General features: G+C 43.1%; 1 protein-coding gene across 16 annotated transcripts in view; it reads right to left on the bottom strand.

The window, feature by feature from the left end:
• Positions 1-14,974, bottom strand: part of LOC111646634 (protocadherin alpha-C2-like) — a 125,380-nt gene that overhangs the window by 9,564 nt on the left and 100,842 nt on the right. For 15 of the 16 annotated variants that reach the window (XM_087171053.1, XM_087171054.1, XM_087171055.1 and 12 more), the window contains exons 2-3: positions 6,993-7,057; positions 3,398-3,483 (exon numbers count right to left, since the gene is read on the bottom strand). In XM_087171053.1, coding sequence (XP_087027179.1) covers positions 3,398-3,483; positions 6,993-7,057 — 151 coding nt within the window. Of the gene's footprint in view, positions 1-3,397; positions 3,484-6,992; positions 7,058-10,757; positions 13,800-14,974 lie in introns of those variants that run through there. The other variant, XM_023396171.2, reaches the window with a different exon arrangement.

Below are 14,974 nucleotides of genomic sequence, written 5' to 3' on the forward strand. Positions count from 1 at the left end.
ACACACACACACACTTTCAGTACCTTTTGTCCCACACCATATGTTTGCACCTCCCTGTATATAACAGCCCAACTCCCCTCCTCTCTCTCCTGCCAATATTAGGGGCCATGAATGGTTGCCGTGGAAACTACATCCTCCAGTGAAGCAGTAGGACATTGGTAGGAGTCATGGTGACAGTGCTTGTGCTGATGGAGAATAATGATGCAAGCTCTCTCTCCTCCTCCTCTCTCTCACTCTTTCTAGTCTAACCACTCTCCCCTAGCAACAGCAGCCTCACACAGCTTCCTCTCTTTCCTTTGCAGACTTTGCTACAGTCAGTCAGTCTCATTTACTCATTGTCACCCCTCCCAAAAAAAAACATTCATGTCCATTACTTCTCTACCTTCCTATCCACCTTATCCTTCATTGTTTAGTCTCTTGTTTCTTTTTAATCTTTCACTTAGCAAAACCTCCCAGCTCCCTCCTCTCTCTCCTTCTCTCTGCCCATCTCTCCAGGGGATGGTTGCAATTTATGCACAGTTCTCTCTGAATGTGCTCTTGGTTAAAAGACAGAGCTGTGATATAGAGAGAGGGGGACAGAGGAGGAGGACACAGAGGGAGCGAGGAGCAGATAGGGAGAGAGAGTTAGACAGCAAGCAGAGCCCTGATTTCATTAATGTGGGTCTGTTAATCTGGGTGTGGGCTGCGCTCCATCTGTCACAGCAGGAGCGTCACACACAAAGCAGCCAAAACACACTTGAAAACACAGCCAAGCACACGCACACACATATAGGTGCGTACATACGAAAACACAAAACAAGATGCAGTGACACACACACACACACACACACACACACACACACACACACACACACACACACAAATTGATACCAATGTTTGCAGTCTAAATCAGAGGGGAAGAGACAGGGGCGTTGTCGACTGTAGCTCTGTGTCTCACATGGAAACAAAAAATAGACTGTGAGGCAGAACAGCACCCTGTAGGTACAGTGGCCAGACTGATACAACTCCCTCGACACACTAAACTACCATATACTGCTGCTATCCACCTAAGGACCACCACCTGCCTAACAAACAAGACAATTTAACTATAAATAGCACAGCCTATGACTCATAGTGATGTGACAGGCCACATTGAATCAATATCTCCATTTCTCTCATTTCTGAGACAAAGATTCTGATGAACAGAATCAAGTAGAAAGTCAGGAGACGAATCTCTCTCAATCTTGTCCTCCAGTAAAGCACCATAAATAAAGATTTTTCATATTATATGATGCGCTTAATGCTGAATCATCCTTAATCCAACCCTAAAATTTTACTCGAAGCTAATATAGCCCCTAGCTAATATTTCCATTCTTAATCTGACATCCTAACAATGAGATAAAGAAGGGACAGCTGGCCTAGAGGCAAATCAAGATGCGTGTGTTGTTCTTGAACTGCCATGGCTTAATTGGACCACCTTAAATCCTCGCCAGCTGATCTTGTTACCACTGACCCACCCTGAAGACGTCACAGCTGCCTGTTCTTTTTCCCTCACTCTCTCCCTCTTTCTATCAATCCATCTCTCATGTTTTGAAGTGCCTGCAGTCTGTAAGTCCTCAGCCAAGGCAAGAAATCGATGGCAGAGCGGAGGAGGCTGTGCGTGTGGATAGGAAGAGACAGTAGTTAGTGTGTGGGTAGTTTGTCTGCCTGCCCATGCCCCAGAGCCTCCTGTCTATAAAAGACACCAGGCCAGGCCATCTCCACATTCTTAATTACAACAAATCGCCTCTTAATCTAAACTTCATTGCAATGTCCTCTTTGCACAATCTTCTCATTGCACATACGTCTATTGCGTTCCCTTGCCTGTCTCCTCCTTCACTTTTCTCTACCAGGGCAGTCTTGTCCCTATTTCAGTCTTAATCCTTTTTGACCCCACTTGCCATGTCATCATGAGGGAAGTCAAGAGATGACAAGTGAATTCTCCTCAATGCATGGATAGCATTGTTATTTGGTCATAAATCTTGGTTATGGGCAGGGGATATGGCATCACATGCAATGACATTCACATTACAATGTCCGTGAAATGTCGTCTAGCATTGGGTATGCTGTCATTTTGAGTTTGTTTTGCTCCAGTGTTCCTGTTCTTACGATTCATCTAGCTCTGTTTTCTGATCAGCTCCTTTTGCAGTGCTTTGTTTGAGCCTCGGTGCTGAACAGTTGCTGCCTTCAAATAAAAGCTACTTCTCTGCATCGAGTGTGACCCTCCTGTCATCATCAGTTAACATAGGACAACGCTCCAGTCTTTATAAGTGAGGTGGATACACTGCATGTAAGTCTGTTCCACCCTTGCAATATTCCTGCATACGTGACAACAATGATGCGGCAAAAGGTGTAAAAAGTTTAAATTTAGACTTAATGATTATCAAGCAGCAAGCTCACTTGACACTTTTCCATGTGCGTCACTTGCCGGCAGCTGCTTAACAGTAAAAGCGCTGTCAATAATTATCCCTCTACTTGAATAACACTTTGAATTTTAGTCAGGTTTGCATTTTCACAGACTGTCTTGCAACTGAAATGCCTGATGGCTTAAATTCTTTCAAAGATCGTTTAACATGAGAGCAATATTAAAATCCATCACTGCAAAACTGCTAGAATTTAACTGCACATTGTCTGTAGCAAAGCACAGATACATACAATAAGTGGCCACTTTATTAGGTACAGGTAAATGTTGTTATAGCTGCTGCAACTACATTATAAAGAGTAAAGAGATACCATATTATTTATTGCGGACATCATTCATCCCTGGTCTTTGTGATTATGTGTATAAAAAAGCTACAGGTTGAGAGAGATTCATATTAAAAGAAGACGGAACGTAATTATGTTTTATTATTCTTCTCTGAAGTATTCTCTAATGTTTGTCCTCTGTGGTTCAGAGGCTTATTCTTTTGTAAACATCTTGCTGATAATCCAATCAACTATCTGCCCTCTCTCTCTTTCTTGTTGTCTCTGTATTGTCTCTCTTCCTGCTACAGAGAGCAGAGATATCCATCTCCACCTACGTGGCACATGTCATTTCCTCTCCCTGCAGCAATGGGAAGTGGAAGGAGTGGGTTGGGGCGATCTTGCAGCAGATATCAGTGTTTCCCTCATTTTATTACTCTCTTATGGTTTGATAAGCTCTTGAGGAATGTACAGTTATTGGTATAATTTGTAGTCAGATTTATCTGGTTCTGTCTCATGGAATGTGTTGCACAGACATCCATAAACTAAATCTTAAACGGATGTCACTGTTTTGGATTTTTAGGACTAGACTGGGCCCATGTGTGCAAAGCAGACCTCTTACTTTAATTAAGTGTCCATGCGACTGCTGAAGTTAGTTCTGATTGGCTTATCTGAAAGTAGCTTGTCTGATTCTTACCAGCGGCGCTGGATGCAGTGGGCCAGTTCTGAACCAGGACCCCCTGGGCTCCTTGCATTACCGAGGATTCCTCCATATGCACTGAGCTGGAACACAAAAACACAAATTCACATATTACACACTGGTAAAATATTTTCCTACATACAGTATAGAAGGCACCCATAGAAATAATTTTGTACTTTGCTGACTCTATGTTCTGATTGTTTCATGTGACTAAAATATAAACTCCCACATATCCAACTCTCCTGTCTCCTATAATACACAATATTACATATTCAAACCTAGGCACTCTGTGTGTGGGGGGTGCTGCAAACGCAATCCCAGAAATTAGAAATTTAGATTAAGATTAAGGTATTCACCCTACATTTTCCTGACATTCTCTGGATTATGGATTATAGATTACTGTCCTTATATTTTCACACCAGCTTTGTGGGATTTCAGCACCTCCCCTCTAGAGAAAGAATCCAGAGTCTCTCCAGCACTAAACAACAGCAACAGAAATGCTGCTACAAATTACAGTTCTCCATTTAGGTGTTACCAGCAGGTTAAATCTAGACTAGAAGTAAAAAGAGGTAAACCAAATACAGAAACATATAAACCTACTTAAGAGAGTACTCTGGCTCCTACTGTTCCCCTTTAGTCCACCTGACCACTGTTCCCTGACCTGTCCCTGAGTATAAACTAGTTCTCTAGAGGTTAAAACCTTTCTTAAGGTCTGTGTGAGCTGCTATTTCTTGCTGGTGATTTGTGTAAATCTGAAGCATCAATAATTATTTTACCTCCTGAAAATGAGAAGTTTTCAGTCTTCATCAAAGATCTTAAGAACCAGGGAGTATTGAAATAGAGTTCTTTAAATAAGAGTGTGTGGGTGTGTAGTTTATCGGTGCTAAAGACAGGTAAAAGATGTATGAATTTAGATCCCCATGTACAGTGGCTCTGTGTAGAGAAGAAAAGGGATCTGGCAATGGAGGCCATTTTAAGTGCTGCTAAGCATAAGCATCATCTGGGTACACTGATCAAATATTAATGGCAAACACTGGGTTAATGATACACTTTTCAGCTAATGCCTGTCCTTCCATCTCATTCCTCATCAGCTCTTTTTCACCTACTGTCTGTAACCACATGCTTCCTCATCATTTTCCATAAGGCCAAATGCATTTGTTGCAAATCAAAACTACAGTGATGACAAAATGAACCCAGATACACACTCCTAAAAACACAATTAGGAGGAAATGTTGTGCATTCCGCCAGAGATTAAATGAAATGAAATAGGTCAGTGCCATTACATGGTGTTTGGGTGTGGTATCCAAATCTCCTACAAGCTCTGATTATGTCAGTGTATAAATAGATAACATTCTGTGAGGCTTGGTATTGGGACAGGGGGAATAGTCAAACTCAAACACATCAGAGGTAGTGAGTCACAAGAAAGATTTAATATGTCAGACTGCTTCACACAAGCACATAAACTCTCATTAATCTCTACTGTAATTAAGAGGGAATCTGTGTTACATTAATGACACTCAACATGGTTCACTCTTGTTAATCTGACACGGACATCAGCATGCACACATAAATACATACATGCTGTATGTGTGTCTATACAGATAATGTATACATAATGGAAACACATCTAAACTGCATGATCCAGGCTGCATATGAGTTGAGGTAAAGACATCTGGCACTGCATTTTGTCTGCAAACTGGACAGTAGCACTCAAATATAAATAAAGATCAGATCAATACAAATAAAGTAAAACATGCTATGACATGTAAAACATCTACATATATGGGTCTCAGGAGGCACGTCTCTGAGCTGCAACAGACAAATGCTGTTGAGCTGGAGCTTGTCCACTATGTCATTTAATGTGATTGTCTCTTCTATAACACTGCCATATTCACAGGAACATAACTTCTCTGTATGTGTCTATCATCATATCTGTCATATCTATCTATATGACATAGAGAGGTTAGAGAGGTTATATAGATATGATAGATGATACATAAATAGACCGAAATATCTTTGTTGTCAAAATCATTAAGCCTAGCTGCATGCCGAGCATGACCCTTGATTTGGTAGTGTCCAGCTGATCTCACAGCAGGTAACAACCCAGTGTGTTATGGGTAACGTGATCACTGGTGTGGTCATGCAGCAATCCCCGTGTCCCTGATAGGCCATCTGTCCACCTGACTACCTGCCCTTCATCCATCACTGACCCCCGCTCTGCTTATCCCTCCCTCCTGTCAGGTCTCCATCTGTCTGTTAACACTGAGAGAGCCTTTTACAACTGCATTTCTCCTCACTGTGTTGCTTCTCTCATATTTCACACTCAATTGTTTTCAATGGTCATTACTGAGGTAATAATTTCATATTATTACAGTTAGATGTTTTAATCAATTTTGGACCATTTGGGGGTTTCTCATAATTTAACTGTACGTTTAACAGAAATAGCAGGCATTAAGAAATGTAAATGTAAATAGGTAAAAAAAAGATGGTAATTATTCTGTTTTGGAACTGACTGATCCCAAAGTCCAATCCCTTCCCCTCAGCACTGCAATCACAGCTGAGCAACAGCTACTGCAAGATGAGACATCTTTACTGGAATAGACCTGCAGATGAGCACAAACGCCTCACCTGGCTAAATTTGTGGTACAAAGACGGGTATGGGTCTGAAGACATTTTATGAATTTTTCCTGGTGGTTATGCGATAAGGACATTTTACATTTTTCATGATGGTTTTATTTATTCCATTGCAACAGTAAAACCAATTTAGCGACATGTAAAGAGTGGATTAGACTGCATAGTAGACCTCATTGACAGACATAAGACACAACATAAACACCAACACAAAGGTTTTTTAAAGGTAAACATATCACTTGACTATCTTCTATTAAGTCATTAAAATAATATTTCAGTAACAGCATGCCTCTGGGTTGAAAGCTAGTGGACTAATTAATCCCATCACAAACTATGCATCAACTGGTTCACAAGCATTAACTAACTTAGAGAGAACAAAAAGGGTGTTAATAGACTATTTTGTTTATTTTATCTCCTTTTAAACTGCTAAGGAATGTTAGATGGATATTATCTGTATATGCAAACCTTTGCTTCAGAAATACATGTCAGGGACAAATCATAATGGAGCTTGACTTGTCAGTATGAAATTATTATATTTGGCTTAGGCTTCAGGATGACAGAGCTTCTCCCTTGGAACTGACAGAAGAATGATGTTGCTTTAATGTTTAGCTTAGTCACATGTCACTTTATGTTCATATGCTTTTACATCTTGAATACACAGTATGCCGCAATGGCATACTGAAGCCCTTTTTTTGCAGACTATTTGAGGATATGTTACATGGATGGTGGTTACATGAAACTTTGTTAGCAAGTTTTCTGAAATGGTAGTAAGTCTTCAGAAAGGGTGGGTGGGATTTAAAATCAGTCAGTTAGAGAATGGTATGTGATTTGGTTATTTGCTTAAATCTCATGTGGGAAGAGTATACTATACACGTTTTGGTTTTCAACAAAACATGATGAATGTGACTGGTGAGGTATGATGAGATATTTACTGCATAGTGACAAAAAATGGGATGCTTACCTCTGCATTACACCTCCTGCTCTCAGGGAGGCTGAATATCTCCAGTCTGCATTTGGCGCCTTGGGCTGCAAGAGAGAGCGAGAGGAATTGAGTCTTAAGTACAGGCGAAAGCCAATACCATCTCATTAATAAGTCATGGAGAGAACTGCTAGTGCATGCGTGTCACACACACGCACGCACGCACGCACGCACGCACGCACGCACCACACACACACACACACACACACACACACCATCTCTCTCACATGCACACACATAATCATAGCAGTGACAGCTTGCCCCTGCTTTCAGAGAAAAGTGAATGATGAATTGAAGCTTGTATGTGCAGTCCTTCCATCCCCCCATGCCCCCCACCCTCCTCGATTTCATGTCCTTTGAAAAAAAAGAAAAAAAAAAGACAGACATTTCACTTCAGCAGCCAACTGACCCTAGTACTGTGACACGACCACATTAGGTCCTGAGGCTACATGTCCAGGGTTAGTCCACAGACTTGGCTGGTTGTGGTGCAGTCCATTACCATGGAAACATTGCAGAACGCTCACATTAAGGTATGTGCTGATGACAGACTTAATTCAAAGCTACAGCTGTTTACCAAATGCCTTCCATCCCCTCTCAACAATCTCTTTCACTCAAAATATTCCACAATGTGAAAATCAGTCATCACAAAATTACTGAAATATGTTTTTCACCACTGCTGGATAATGGTTTCTGCACAACCTCCATTATCTTCTGTATTTTTCCTTTTCACTGTACCCCCTCCCTTCCTTTATTCTGCTCTGAGATTCACCACCCCCTCTCCTTTGCTGCTGAGTTCTTTCTCCCTGTTATATCCTCTTTACACTGATCAAAACCTTGAGTTTCACTGGCACAGAGTCTGCTTGAGTCAGTCTGACACATCTCTCCATGGTAACTGTGCAGAGTCCTGTCTACATTTTACCCTGCACCCTCCACCCTCCCTCATTTCACTCCTGTGAAGGTCACAGGTGGAGGGAGGAGGGGGTAGGGGAGGGCAGATATCAGATTAACTCTGTCAGCTCTGCATCTACACATAGACACATCGTAACAGTGGGACACAAAAAGACCACCATAACCTGTGCTGTGTGTCAGTGATGCAATTTGTTTGTGACATCCTAATATGAGACCTCAGTGTCTGCGCTCATTGTGAGTTACTATTACCAAAAATAATTTAAGGTAAAACCTCATAAAACCCAAGAAAATGTGGTTAGACAATAAAAAATTCATTCATATGTAGAGATTCTTCTGTAAGTTCATGCTCACGGTGCAGCAAAATGGGCTGTTAACCTGACCACATAAGACCATGAGACTGCATTCTCTCTAATCTCAACCTAAACCACTGACAGAGCTAAACCAATCTGACTGAGGACACTAAACTCTACCTGCTTGGCCATGCAGTTCATAAGAGACCCATTTGCAATCCCATTTCCTTTCAAATATGACAGATGTTCACTTGCTGCTGAAGCTGCATTGACCTCTATGAGTCTGCAGTGGACATTCATCACCCTTGAAATCCAATAGTTGGTCTTAATGAGAAAAGCCTGGTATTCCCCCTGGAGTCATTCAAAGACAGCAGAATGTCTACAGGGATTCAGAATAGCATCATGTAGCATCTGCAACACTTATCCATACAGGAAACTACTGGTGAACTTGATTATTTTAAGACAATCACTCATCAAATCAATCAGTGAAAGGAAAAAGATGAGTGTATGGCATTAAACACACAGTTAAAAAAAAAGTGCTTTGTCTAATTTTACCATTAGCACAACACATGGGAAGAGAGTAGGACAAAGAAATAAAAAGCATTCAAAATAAGGCCAGATTGTCCACAAATGGGACTGAATGGGTTTGTAAAACGTTTGCCCTGTTGCGGCATGGCAGTGGCCGAAGGGAGAGTAGTCTGCCTGGCCGTATGGTGTTTATGGGGAAGATGAAAACACACACTGGCACATAGAGACATTAGATACCAACATCTGGAACCTAAACATGTCTGCAGTCTAATATACTCCCAAGGGAAGACACAAAGGCAAAACTAGAATATTACCAATCCACACAATGAATATAAACAAATACAAAGAAACAAAAATCTGATACTACTGATATTCCAAGAGCATTCTGTTTCATCATTTAAAAAAAGAGAGAAACTAAATTAAGTGGAGTCAGGAAAAAAACAGATTCCCATGGGTTTTTAGTGTATTAATTTCCTTGCCTGGCTCTAAATTGTAAATCAGGGAATAAAGAAAGCTTTTGGTTTGGCCACTGAACCCTTTTCTCGCCTTTTTCTCCATTCTTCCCTCTCCCTCTGAGTGAACACTCCTAGCATGGATACAGAGCTCACACCTCCGCCATCAACACTGTGTCCAATCACCTTTCATCCCCCGCCTCATCTGCGCTGAGCCAGCCAATCCAAGCACAGCACTGAGAAACACATCGCTGCCAGTTAATTACATAGCAAGAACAAACATGATTGGCATTTAATGAGGAACACATCAAGTGATAAGAGAATAATTACCTTAAATATTTCTTTATTCCTTTTTCTATCACTTATTTTCTCCCATATCCTTTTCTGCACTGCACAGACAGACCCACAGAGGCTTTGGGACAAACATGATAATGTAGAAAACAAATGCTGTTTGTGTTATCCTATTAATACTGTTTGCTTTACTACAACAAGAAATGATGCAAACAACTCTGTGCATCTTCTCATCAACCTTATGCCATGAAACAATTAAATGAAAGTATAATCTACATGAAACTCAGACACAGTCTCTGCCTCATTCCTGGCTTCTTCGCCGATTCCCAAAACTCTGGCTTAGTGTTCAGTGCCAGGGATGTACGTGACCAGAAGAGGATATTTTGGTGCAGTGGGACTGGTGGTCCTCGTAGCTGGCAAAGTCTGCACTAGCTCTCTATAGAGATGACCAGTGAATGCCCTCTGGACCTGCACAGACTTGCATATTGTGGCACACAGCCCACAGCAGACAAATAACACTGGCTGTGTGGGGTCATAGGTCAATGAGCTACTGAAATCTACTAGTCCAGTCTACTAGAGAAAGAGACAGTGAAAAAGAGAGAGAAAGACAGAAAGATGTTTCGTGAAAAATATTTTGATTACAGTTCTTTGCACAACTGTGGAGGGCAGATGCACTTTAACATCTTATACCGTGAATCACCAAACAACTGGTTTTTAACAAGCACAGAACACAGAAAGACACTATCTACCACATCCAGCAAATCAAAGTGCACCCACCCACTCGAATAAACACGCACAACCCAGGGAAGCTACCCACACTTCTATCTAATGTTAAGATACAGACGTGATGATGAATGGCTCATAATATAACAAGAAGTGAAGGTAATAATGGAACCATTTAAACAAACAAAATGCTTGTACCCCTTTTTTCATCCTGATAGACACAGATCCTATGAATTTGTTTAAGAAAACTAACCCAATCCAGGGAGTGGCACAAAAATGTTTCCATCTTGGATGCAAGTCATAGAAATGCTGCTTTGTACTAGAAAAACAATCTATCTAAAAAAGCAGCAAGAAATTATATTTTTTAAAAACATGAAACACAGCTCCGGAGCCGTAAATGTCATCTGCAATCCTACTGCATAAACACCGCCCTAGAGCAAAGCCCGAGCTATATAGTAACTGAGAATTTTCCTCTTATACCTTGTGCTTTCTGTGTATTTGCTGTTGTGAAGCAATCTGAAATAACAAACACAGAGATCACACCAGACACACACCTGAATGGCAGTTGCGTCTGGCATACTGAGACGCCGTACAAATATCTGGCTCTGTCCACTGTGGCTGGTGACGTAGCCTGAGCCCCAGGTGCCACTATGAGGCCGTCCTGTGTTGTAGAACATAAAAGTGTCACTTCCTGATGTGGCAGTCAGGCATGTCTTGTAACAGTATGTTTTGGTCAAAGACCCATTTCCCCGCACTTCAATATAATGCGGTTCCACTTTGAGGTCGCGGCGCAGGGCCACATTGTTGTTTGGTTGCCCGGCACCTCCTCCACCTGCAGGTCTTCCTCCACCTGCACCACCACCTGCTGTGGTGCCCCCCTCTGGAGCACTCTTCTTGGATACGCAACATGGGGAGCAGGAGCCGGGCTGGGTACAGTAGGCATGGCAACGCACAATGGCCAGCACAAAGACGGTGACCAGGAACACGAAGGTTGTGGCACTCAGGGCAATGATGAGGTAGAGGGTGACATTGGAAAACATTAGGGGGCTGTTGGGCCTGATGATGCGCTTGGGGTCCGGGGTCAACTTCGGGGGCAGCTCCATCACGTACACATGGATGCTGGCAGTGGAGGAGAGCGGTGGTAGGCCGTTATCACGCACCAATACAGTTAGAGCAAAGGAAGTAGAGTTGTCCTCAATGACACGCCTTGTGGTGCGAATCTCACCTGTGTACTCATGTACCTTGAACAGGTCAAGGTCTGTGTTGGTCTGATCCAAGGCATAGAGCAGCCAAGCATTCTGCCCTGCATCACCATCCCATGCTGTTACCTTGCTAACCAACACTCCCGCTTCAGCATTTTTCATCAGCGTTTCTGTGGTGCGGCTCCCATTGGCAGGTGGGTAGACTATCTTGGGTGCATGGTCATTCTGATCCATAATGTAAACGTACACTGTGGCCACACGGCTGAGGTGAGGCACTCCGTTGTCCTGGGCTTTAATCTGAAAGTGAAACTCTCTCAGCTTCTCAAAGTCGAAGGCTCGCAGGGCATAGGCCTCACCTGTATCAGGTTTGATGTTGACGTAGCTGGCTACAGGGATACCATGGTTGTTGTCATTGAGGACAGTATAAGTGATACGTGCATTTTCTCCAGCGTCAGCATCAGTGGCCTTAACAACACATAGAGGTGCACCGGGAGCATTGTTCTCTGTAATATAAACAGTGTATGATGTCTGTTCAAAACGAGGTGGGTTATCATTCACGTCTGCAACGTCCACCTTGAAGGTCATTTGAGATGACAGAGGTGGAGAGCCTCCATCCACAGCGTTGACAGTTACATTGTAGGATGAGATGGTTTCCCGGTCCAAGAAGGCGGATGTGACGATGGTGTAGTGGTTCCGGAAGGACTTGATCTTAAAAGGCAAATGGGGCATGATCTCCAGGGTTACTTGTTTGTTTGGTCCAGAGTCACGGTCATTCACACTGATCAATGCCACAACTGTGTCAGCCCTGGCGTCTTCACGTACAGGGCTGGAGAGTGAGGACAGTACAATGTCAGGAATGTTGTCATTGACATCCAAAACTTCTACAACTACTTTACAGTGCACTGCCACAGGAGCTGGGCCTTTGTCCATTGCCTGTATGTACATTTCATATGAGTTTGTCTCCTCGTAGTCTATATTGTTTTTCACCCGAATTTCCCCCGTGTCTGTGTCCATGGAAAACATCTGTCTGACTCTCTCAGGTGTGTAACTGCTGAAGGAGTAAAAAACTTCTCCATTGGAGCCCTCATCAGGGTCTGTTGCGTTTAGCTTGATCACAAGTGCGCCCTTTGGAGAGTTTTCAGACAGTTTTACTTTGTACACAGAGCTGTCAAACGCAGGCACATTGTCATTGGCATCAAGGATACGAACATTGATTTTGGCCGTGCCGGTTCTCTGTGGGGTGCCTCCATCCATTGCAGTCAGGATAAGCTGATGAGAGGGCATCTGCTCGCGGTCAAAGGGCTTTTTGAGAATGAGCTCAATGTGCTTATTATTGGAAAAGGGCTTAATGGAGTCCAGAGTGAGGTGGTCGTTTGAGCTGAGTCTGTACTGCTTGACGGAGTTCGAGCCATCATCTGCATCCTGAGCTCCCTCGATGTGGAACCGCGACCCTGTGAGAGCGGACTCCGACACCTCAAGCTGATACTCATCTCGAGGGAACTGCGGTGCGTTATCGTTTACGTCCAAGATCTCCACTTCCACGTTGTGCACCTCAAGTGGATTCTCTAACACCACCTCCAGGTTACGTGAACAGGTGCCACTGAATTCACAAACTGTCTCTCGGTCAATGCGGTCACTCACCACCAGCTTCCCGGTTTTGTGGTTGATGGTGAAATATCTCCGTCCACTGTCCGAGGTGATTCTGATGCGTCGAGTTGAAAGTTTTCTCAGGTCCAGACCCAAATCCCGGACAATGTCACCGACCTGTGCCCCGTTCTCCAGCTCCTCCGGAATGGAGTATCGAATTTGTGCATTTGTAAGGCCACTGAGTATGAAAATAACCAAATATAAAGAAAAAGGCACATTCTCCTTTACACTGTAACAGCATCGCGCCGTCACAGCCATCGCAGGCAGGCAGAATTTGCAGACGGGTTGGAGAAATCTTTCCGCCTTTTTAGCTTGCTGTGCGTCCCCACCCGCCTCATTAAAAACGAGGGAATAGTCCGTGCATAACTCCGACTATGTGCAGGACGACCACCGCATCCTCTCTGGTGCCTGTTTGGAGGGAATTTTCCCCTGCGCATCCATGTTTTCCTTTGTCCGTGTGTTTTTAAAATTCTCTATCCTCCTGGCAAGGCTGAGTCTTTTCACTGATGCTGCCTATTGGTCTCTCTCTCTCTCTCCCTCTCTCTGCTATGTGGTGATGGTGTCTGTGGGCAAAAGGGGAGGGGGAGCCACTCGCTCAAACGATGCTGGCTGCATTTCAGCACCTCGGATAAAATGATCGTGCAAGATCTAATAAAAAATTTAAAAAAACCCAAAGAAACCCTGGAGTTTTATCGTCTATCTACATATGGATCCGTAAATGGAGCAGCAAATATAATCTGCACATTGATTTCGGGGAGATGAATTCGACACAGTCGTTTTCCCTCTTTTTGTCAGTGCCACCGCCCTTTTCATTGTGCGCTGGGAAACGGATTTATGAACCAGCCTGGCGATTAGGTATCCTCACTGATGCAAACCCACAATTACCCAGGAGCCCTCTGCCACAAGGAAAACCAGATTTCTGATAAATTTTGAAAATGAAAGGAAACATAAACAAATAAACCAACTGTAAAATATCTCCATGCCAATTTAGTGCAGTAACTGTCTGTACAGCGCCCATGACTATGATACACGTTTGTTAATTATTACTATCATTAATAACATTATTGCATTCAATTTCATATCACAACAAAAGCCATGGGGATAAGAGGAAGTGACAGGTGAACTGAATGACGGTATTGGCAGTGTAAGCTATTTGAGGCGACTCTTTGCCTGTTTTCAACACCATCAGACCTAAAGTAGAGAATCTGGCTGTTTCACATTGTTTCTGTTTACGAGTTATGAGCTGAGACACGGGAGACTTTTGTCAGCACAAATAACTTTTCTGTTTTTTCATTGTATCACTTCGTCCAACACTTACAAGCTGACTTAAGCTCCTATTGGACGCGGGTGCTGCAGAGCGCTTTGCGCCACAGGTTCATTCCCACATGACAGACACACAAAGCCTGTGAGGTCAGGAGGTTGTTCACTGGTGAGGATGCTAACCGGGTCACACAGAAGATGCTCCAGATGTGACCCCTTTCCTCATCTGGCAAAAATAAAACGCTGGCCTCTCCTGACGGGCAGCAATGGTTATGCGCACATAAACTGCACGAAGGCACTATTTCAATGTAACCACATCACTATTTCATGTCTTTGAATGATTTTTGCACACATAGGCTACAGAGCGCAGTTATCGGCTTAAAATCATTAAATTAATAACTTCACACATTAAAAGAGACATTAGGCAACAGCAGCCAAATTACATCAATAATCCAGACTGCTGTTTCAGTTTCTGGTAGAAAGACAAGGCGCACATTGTGGGAATCCACAAAACAAGACGTTTAGACGCTGTTATCTGCAGACGGTCTGAACTGCGCATGTGCAGTGTAGCAGGTGGCGACATGCACCCAAATCATCCTGCCCGCCCTCTAATTACCTCGGCCTCGGTACCCATGTACCTCAATTAAATTCAGATTTAAACC

The sequence above is a fragment of the Seriola lalandi genome, unplaced genomic scaffold, assembly GCF_002814215.2.
Source record: "Seriola lalandi dorsalis isolate HSWRI2012SDOR001 ecotype SW California unplaced genomic scaffold, Sedor1 jcf7180002054973, whole genome shotgun sequence".
NCBI lineage: Eukaryota > Metazoa > Chordata > Actinopteri > Carangiformes > Carangidae > Seriola > Seriola lalandi.